The sequence below is a fragment of the Propithecus coquereli genome, unplaced genomic scaffold (assembly GCF_000956105.1).
Source record: "Propithecus coquereli isolate 6110/MARCELLA unplaced genomic scaffold, Pcoq_1.0 Scaffold396, whole genome shotgun sequence".
NCBI lineage: Eukaryota > Metazoa > Chordata > Mammalia > Primates > Indriidae > Propithecus > Propithecus coquereli.
In genome coordinates this window covers 708,853-717,381 of record NW_012149685.1, presented here as the reverse complement: position 1 = coordinate 717,381, position 8,529 = coordinate 708,853, and the positions used below count along the sequence as shown (strand labels likewise).

The 8,529-nt window shown below is 32.5% G+C and overlaps 1 protein-coding gene across 1 annotated transcript in view; it reads left to right on the top strand.

Moving 5' to 3' along the window:
- LRRC7 (leucine rich repeat containing 7) overlaps positions 1-8,529 on the top strand; it is a 571,016-nt gene that overhangs the window by 343,114 nt on the left and 219,373 nt on the right. The window contains exon 8 of the mRNA XM_012652676.1: positions 607-634. Within this exon, the coding sequence (XP_012508130.1) occupies positions 607-634 (28 nt within the window). The remainder of the gene's footprint in view (positions 1-606; positions 635-8,529) is intronic.

Sequence of the window (8,529 nt, the reverse complement as noted above, 5' to 3'; positions counted from 1 at the left end):
ATAATATGCTGAAATAAAAAAAAATTAAAAAAAAAAAAGAAAAGAAATAGAAATCAGCCAGGTGAATAGGACAGTAGTAGCAGGGGCACAAGGGTGAGGAATATAGTGTATAGGGAACTTTAAGCAGTTAAGGCATGATGTCAGAGAGTAGTAAGAGAGGAAGTTGAATAGGAAGGTGTGGTAGCACTATGAGGGCTCGTTATAATAAGATTATATTGCATGTACTGTGGGCAACTCTTGAAGAAATATGCCTACAGGAATGTATTCATTTGCTAGGGCTGCCATAACAAAGTACAACCGGCTGGTTGCCATAACAAAGTGCCATAACAATAGAGGTCTATTTTCTTACAGTTCTGGAGGCTAGAAGTCCAAGATCAAGATGTCAGCAGGGCTGGTTTCTTATGAGGCCTCTTTCTTTGGCTTATAGATAGCCACCTTCTCCCTGTGTCTTCGCATGGTCTTTCCTCCATGTATCTATACCCCAACCTCTGCTTTTTATAAGGATATCAGTCATATTGGATTAGGACATACTCTAGTGACCCCATTTTAATTTAGTTACTTCTTTAAAAACCTGATCTTCAAATACAGTCACATTCTGGGGTACAGGGAATTGAGACATCAACATATGAATTTGGTGGGGGGATAGGGATGTAATTCAGCCCATGACAGGGAACAGTGTGGTTAAATTTCCTTTGGTAATCATGTGAAGTATGGATTTGAAGAAGAAGAGATAGATGAACAGGTTATTGTAATAATCCAGGGGAAAATCACGTTACTCTGTAGAACAGTGCTAACAGAGGTGGAGAGAAGGACAAATTGCTGAAATGTTTAGGAAATAAAATTAGCACATGCTTAAGGTTACTTGGATATTAGAATTGAGTGGAAGAAGTCTAATCTAGGTCTCTAGATTTCTAGTTTGAATGACTCAGTAGATGGTGACATCATCAACGAAAGGAAAAAAAATCCAAAGGAGCTGGTTTAGAGAGGAAAGAATGGATTCAATTTGGGGAGATTCAATTAGAGTTACCTAGAATATATTTAGATATAAGAATCTGAAGCTCAAAGATAGATAATTGTACTAGAAGTCAAGTTTTGGGCTTCATTATTTGAAACGATGGGAGCAGATCCTCATATACTGAGCAATAAGCACAATGGACTTAAAAGGGAAAACCAACATTTATTGGACAGGCAGAGAACAAGCCCATGAAGAAGACAATAAATTGTGAGGTAAAGCAGTAAAGTCACTTTTCATGGAGTCCAAGGGAGTAGAGAGCTTTGACGAAAGGAATAATGAACAGTGAAAGAGAGCAAAGAGATCCCAAAGATAAACACTGAGAAATGTTAGTTGGATTTGGAATAAGAAGGATTTGGGGACATTAGTACCTAGCAACAATTCCTTGAGCTTTGTGTGCTGGACACTGTCATGTATAAAGCATGTCATGTATATTATATTTCATTTTGAGCTTCATTAAAGTAGACTAAGGAAAGTGTCATTATGTCCATTATACAGATCAAGAAAATCATGGCTCAAGAAAGTCAAATACCTTGCCTAAGGTCAGCCAGAGAGCAGGAGATGTGGGAGTCAGTCCTAGGTTTCTTCCTATGCCACCAGAGCAGGTGTGATAAGTGGAGGGGCTCAAAATCCAGAAGGTAGTGGGCTGATGAGTGAATGGTTGGTGAGGAAGTAAGGTAGACTGCCCTTTTTAGAAGAGGAGAAAGGAGGACAGAGACCAACTGATCTTACTCCCCATTATTTAGTATATTGCCTACACACAATAGATGCTCAATAAATTTTTAGTTCTATTAACAAGAAATAAATGTTAGCTTTTTCCAGCTATCAGGTATATATGTTAGGGGTGGAAGAGGAGGTAGAAGAGTACACACTGCCTAAGAGTAAGGAGTCAGCAGAAAGGAGAACGCTGAATGAGAAAGGAAAACTTAGGAAGCCAGATCCTTCCTAGAAGAGGTTGATTGAACCTGGTGTCAAGTGCACAAGTTAAGAATTTGACCTCAATAGATGAAGAAACACTTTCCTTGAGGCTGAATAAAAAAAAGTGAGGTATAGAAATAAATGTATAAGAATACATGGCAAGTTACTTCATCTCTCAACAATCCCTTCCATATTAAGTTCCCACATGAAAAAATATCTCACTATCTCTAGTAAGTTATTTGCTTTAAAGTTTTAACAACTTTATTCATGCAATTTCCTGTACCTAGAATTCCTTCTTTTCTTTGCATAGAAAATTCTTTTGGGAAAATAACCAGATGGCAGGTTATCTCTTAGGATTATGTCTTGAATTCTCCAAACAGATTCTATCACTCCATCCCTTTTACACCCTTACACACTCTCTCCTTATTCTGTAAAGACTTGGAGGCTGTAGATAAACACATTTCCATTTACTTATTAAGCTCCTTTGAAATACTTAAGCATATCAATAAAATATTTCAAAATTTTATAAGTTATATTTTAGATCAAAGGCATTTCAAAAGTTGATTTAGCTTGAACACAACTGCATGTACTTAGTTCAATCTTTTATACAGAAAAAAATTACATGATTTAAATTTTCTTACTGGTTAGCTAAAATTACTCTAGCAGATGACTCCATTTTTTAATAAAAACATATTCTTAATTCATTGACTTTTAATAATCTCATACTGCAAATGACGCAAAGGTTGGGAAAATTTATACAATGTATTTAAAGAATAAAATGTTGCTTGCCATTATAAAGATGTATGTATTGATCACCTTGATGTTTAAAGAAAATGATTTGTACTTGTGCCCTATCTTCAAAGCCAAATTATTTGCTGTAATACCTTAAGCTTTCAGCTGATGTTCAATTTTGGCTGGTTCAATAGTGGATGAGAGTATTGACTGCTATATTACTGTTCTGTTAGACAATTACAATTCTTGAATAATCTATATGCCCTATGAGAATGTCATATGATAAGGCAGAGAGATCTGAGACAAAACCCTAAGATTTACATTGTTTTGAGTTTGGCAGGATACAATTGTATATTTCAAAATTATCCCAAAAAATTACACAAAATGCACAATTATATGCAACTTGACCGTGAATTTGAGCTTTGTAGCATTATCCATGTGTAATTTATACAATATAGCCAGATATTTAAAATATAAAAATATATAATAATATTCTTTGTAATATTTTGCCCATGCTGTTACTTTTCTTATATGAACAAAATAAGAATGTGAACTTAATAAACATACATTGAGAGAGTTAAGATAATCATGTGAAATTGCTATTTCAATCTGTAGATAAACACATCTTCTAATTGACTAATATTGCATCCAAAAATGAATAAATAAAACCAAACTTCTAGCAAAATCTATGAGACAGAATATCTTCACAAAGAATCTGTTTATGTATTGCCTGCCAATTAAACGTGAAGATGGGTAATTTTTGTTTAAATAGTCTATGTGCTTTTCCAGTGTACCTATTGTATGCATAGAATTGTTTAACTTCCAGAGCATTTGCCAAGTTCTTCTAATGTAATTAATAATCATATGGATGTGAGGACTATACTCCTTGCCTTTTATTGTAAAAATGCTTTAAGATTAATGTGCACTAATCTCAGTTGTATGCAAAAATATTGTAATGAAATATTATATTTTCATTTTTTAATTGAAAATATAAAATTCTCTTTAGATGGAGCAAAGAGAAATTTCTGATGCAGCTAGGGAAGGTATTCAATCATCATTTAATATTATGTATATCCATAATAACATTTATTTGAGAAACCATAAGTCACTTTGTGTTTTGCTATTTAAGCACATACAATTTTTAAATTATTATATGTTAGTAAAATTGTAGCATTTCATTAATTTGAATAAAATATAGTACATAAAAATTGTAAACAAAATATGTATGAGTCTTTAACTGAAATATGTGATTGGTGGTTTTCTAGAAAAAGTGGAGAGAAAATTAGAGTAATAGCGTGATTAATTGATTCAGGATGGCTCCTACTGAAAAATTATGTTCAATAAGAATCTGTCATGACTTGTGATCATTTGTCACTCTCCAGTATATCAAATATAATGGATTCAGGTGCACAAGCTGTAAAAGTGACTGTTATAAAAATGCCAATTTTTTAAAGAAGAAAGATGGTTACTTAACTGATTTAATTCCAAATAGCGACAGTATATTAATTTGGGTTACTGCTGTGTTTCTAGAGATGATAAATATTTTTATAAATGATTTTGTTCTCATATATGCATTTATCATTTTGCATTCAAGCCAATGACTGTTTTAAAAAAATTTTTTCATGATACAAATTACACATATTTTTACTAAAACATAGAGATTCCTGGCAAAAGTTGCAGTTTAAATACTTAATAGAAAAGAAATGGGAAGAACAGTTCTTTGTTTACAACCCAAAACATTCTTTCAATTGAAATTCTTTTAATATAATGAAATGTCTTCTTCTACAATATGTCCACTTACATATACATTTCTCACTGGTGTCTTTCAGTGATGTTTTCTCATGTAACAGCTTTTTTCAAATACTATAGAGATTAAACTCAATTATTTTACCTATGATGGAAGCTGCTACACCGAAGAAGAAAATTTCGTAGAATAGGAGAAGTTCATAAAGTTTGTCATTTTCATAGAGAGAAAGGGACATTGAAACTCATGGTAAAATATCAGTGGGTCCATTTCAATGCTGCCTTTAACAGTATGTATCAATAGCACTTGTTATTGTAGAGAGTTATTTTAAATGAGTAGAAGTAACCTTGGAAGTGATAGTTTCATCAAGTTATCTACATAAAACAGCTTATCACTTGGTGATCATCATATGAAAGTTTTGTTTGCTCCTTTTGGGAGGTATGCATGTTTTTTGTCATGTGGTTCAATTCCACTATGAGTTTAATTTTCTGTTTCTATTTTATCTGACATTGTTCCTAATTCTAGAACTGTGCCTCTTTACAAAAATCTTGTTTAAAATCTATTACTGTGGAATTACATTAAAACAAGTAAACTTTCTCCCTCCCTGTACTCTAAACCAATTGGTAATTATTTTAGTCACCTTCTGCATTAGGAGTTCCATCTTTTGGGCATTGAAATTGATTTTTCTCATCTTAGCATCTGAAGATCCAGAGTGTGCCCCTTGCCCAATCGCCTGAGACTATACAGTGACACCTACAACAGAGGATGTGGAGGCAGCCGCTTTTCGGGCACCAGAAATGGCAGCATCAGGAGCATCAGCACGAATAGACTTTGTAGAGGTAGTTCTCCCAAACTATATTACGAAACCAAACATTTTTGGTGTGCTACCTGCTGATGGGGGCTGCCTTCTCACTGCCTAGCGTATACAAAATGTTTGGTCTTTGTTAAAGTTTAACAATGACATTTCTGATTAATATAAAGAGAACTGATTTTTTCCAAGAGTTTTCAGTTGCCATAGCTTTCAATGAATATGAAATTTTTATCAGTCTCAGAAAAACATTAATACCCATATTTTTATCAAATTGATTTTACTATTTGTATGTAAAGCTGCTGTTGCACATAATTTTTGTATAAGCATTTTTAAATAGATCAAAATAAGCCATCATTTAAAAGTCATCTTAATGTAGTAAATAGGAGAATTTCTCTAGTTGATTAAATTCTTCAGAGACTGTATTCAGTTGCCCAGTTGTTCTGTCATATTCCCTGATGATGTTCCATTGTGAACTTATTTTGCAAAGTTCCCAGATGGCCCAAGTCAAAATATGAAATGCTGGTGATTGATTGATTTTATGTTTCCTTTCATTTTATGTAATTTAATGTGAAGCAGTTATTTTGTAGCTCTAAAATACACTTGTTAATGAACCATATTGGCTTTATTTGTACAGTTCAATGGCTTATAACACTTCAATTTGCATGTAAAATGAGTCTCTGTAATGATGCTTTTACTAAATAAATGACAAATGGCATAATGGGTGCATTTACTTTTAACATTTTATAAATACAATTTACAACCATGATATATTTCATATGAAAATGTGAAGAGCTTGAAATTCAACATACAGAGGTCATCACCTTGCTGATGCCTAATACAGTACAACATATTCATTCCTCACTCCATCTTAACTCCCTTTTGGAACAACGCAAAATACAAAAAATATATAATAGATTTATTGGAGCTATTGCTTAATTACATTTAAAGGTTCTTTTTATGAAACAGATATGAACAGGATACATTGAGCTTAATGGCTTTTCCTATTTTTTTTTTTTTTGCTTATATTTTATTTTACTATCAAGGAAATAACAAACTCTGACATTTTTTGCAAAACCTATGCTATGGAACCTAACTGTTCTTTTTTGAATATTTTTATTCTGTTTTATGCATTTTAATTATGTGAAATATATAAAATATGAAATTTTGTTCTAGAATGCATAGCCCTTTGTATAAAACACATATACAACTGAAAGTGGGTGTTGATTTTTAGTTAAAATTATGTAAATGCTGATTTTCCATGAGGTCTTATGAAGATCTAAATGTAAAAATTTATAAATCTACTTAATTGTGTTTGTACAGCATTGTTTTTAGGTGTGTGCACCATATGTTAATTGACTTCTACCATTTTCACATATATTGCATATATCTCTCAGAAACTGTATAGTGAAAAGTATACTGCTATTCTAAAAACACAAAAAGTAAATCTTTGATACTGCTTTAGAATACATTGTACCATCCATCTTAGTGTAGTTTTATAATGTGTTCTTCTGAATTCTCAATGCTCTTCAAATACTACCAGTCTACTTAGCTTCCTAAAATTTATTTTAGAGATTATTTAAAACATTCTGCAGGAAAATAGCTTTAAAGATTAAAGAAATATTGTTGTTTTGCCTCTACAATTTTCCAAGTAGAAAACTGGACCTTACATTATTAAATCTTAAAAATCTTACATAGCTGCAATAAAAGTCTGCAGCAATATGCAGACTGTTGGATAATTACTTTGTTAGCATGACCTTACTGCAGTGAGTCATGTTGCCTTTCTGGTCTTGATAATGTTGATAATGTATAACAATTAAACACTTGTATGTGTAGGATAAAGGAAGCTTTTCTCAATGAAAAGAAATTGAGAAGTAACTTGAATAACGGTTGTCAAAGCTGAAGTTGTTTAAAACTGAAAAATTTCTCAACATCACTAATTATCAAGGAAATGCAAATTAAAACCCCAGTGAGATACCATCTTACCCGTGCCAGAATGGTCATGATTAAAAAGTCAAAAAACAATAGATGCTGACACAGATATGGCAAAAAGGAAACACACACCACTGGTGGGAATGTAAATTAGTACAACCTCTATGGACAACAGTATATAGATTCCTTGAAGAACTAAAAGATGTACCATTCAATTCAGCAATCCCACTTCTAATCTACCCAAAGGAAAAGAAGTCATTTTATAAAATAGATGCTTGCACCCATATGTTTGTCACAGCACAATTCACAATTGCAAGGATATGGAACAAACCTACATACCCACGAACTGATGAGTGTATAAAGGAAATGTGGTGTGTATATACACCATGGAATACTACTCATCCATCAAAAAGAATGAAATAATGTCTTTTGCAGCAACTTGGATGGAATCAGAAGCCATTATTCTAAGTGAAGTGACCCATTTACAAAAAAAAAATATTGCGTGTTCTCACTTATCAGTGAGCTAAGCAATGGGTATGCATGGTCATGCAGAGTGACTTAATGGACATTGCAGACTCAGAAGGGGAGGGTGGATGAAAAATTTCCTATTGAGTACAATGTGCACTGTTTTGGTGACAGATATATTAAAAGCCTAGACTTCTCTGCTATGAAATTCATCCATATAACAAAAAAACACTTGTAACCCCTAAATCTATTTAAATAATAATAAATAAATAATAAATAATATTACTGCATCAACAGAAGTGATTATACAAGTAAAAAGCTAAATACCATCGAATATAATATTTAATTTATTTTTTGTCCTCTGTCCATGTTATATGTCCCTGTCTGTGCTTCAACAAGTGCAAATGATGGTAATTCATTCATAGTGTTTGTGTCACACTAATCAATTATTCTAAGAAGAATCACCCATACCAATTTAACAAAATATTATATGGGTTTATGTTGTAAAGTTACATATTTTTTCAGCCAGCCTCTAGATACATTTTTTAAAAAACTAGATATAATGGTAAGAAGATGAATTGTTTATATACATTTATTGTTATTGAAATAATTTTTATTGAATTCTCCTTTAGAAACATCTTCTACTGATTATATATTCATGAGTAGTGGGATATGCATATGAAACCAGAATTTGGCTAAATATATTCAATAAAGAAAAACAAACAAAAAACCACCCCTTAAGAAGAAGGCAGTACATGTGATTACCCATTCTCCAGGATACCAACTACAACAGGGCCTTCTCCTCCTTCATAAAACTAGACTAACTCCGAGGAACTTGGGACACAGTGTGAACAGCATAGTGACTTTTCTTTCATCATCTATTGACATCTCATGAAAAGAAGCCAGTTTTTATGGCTC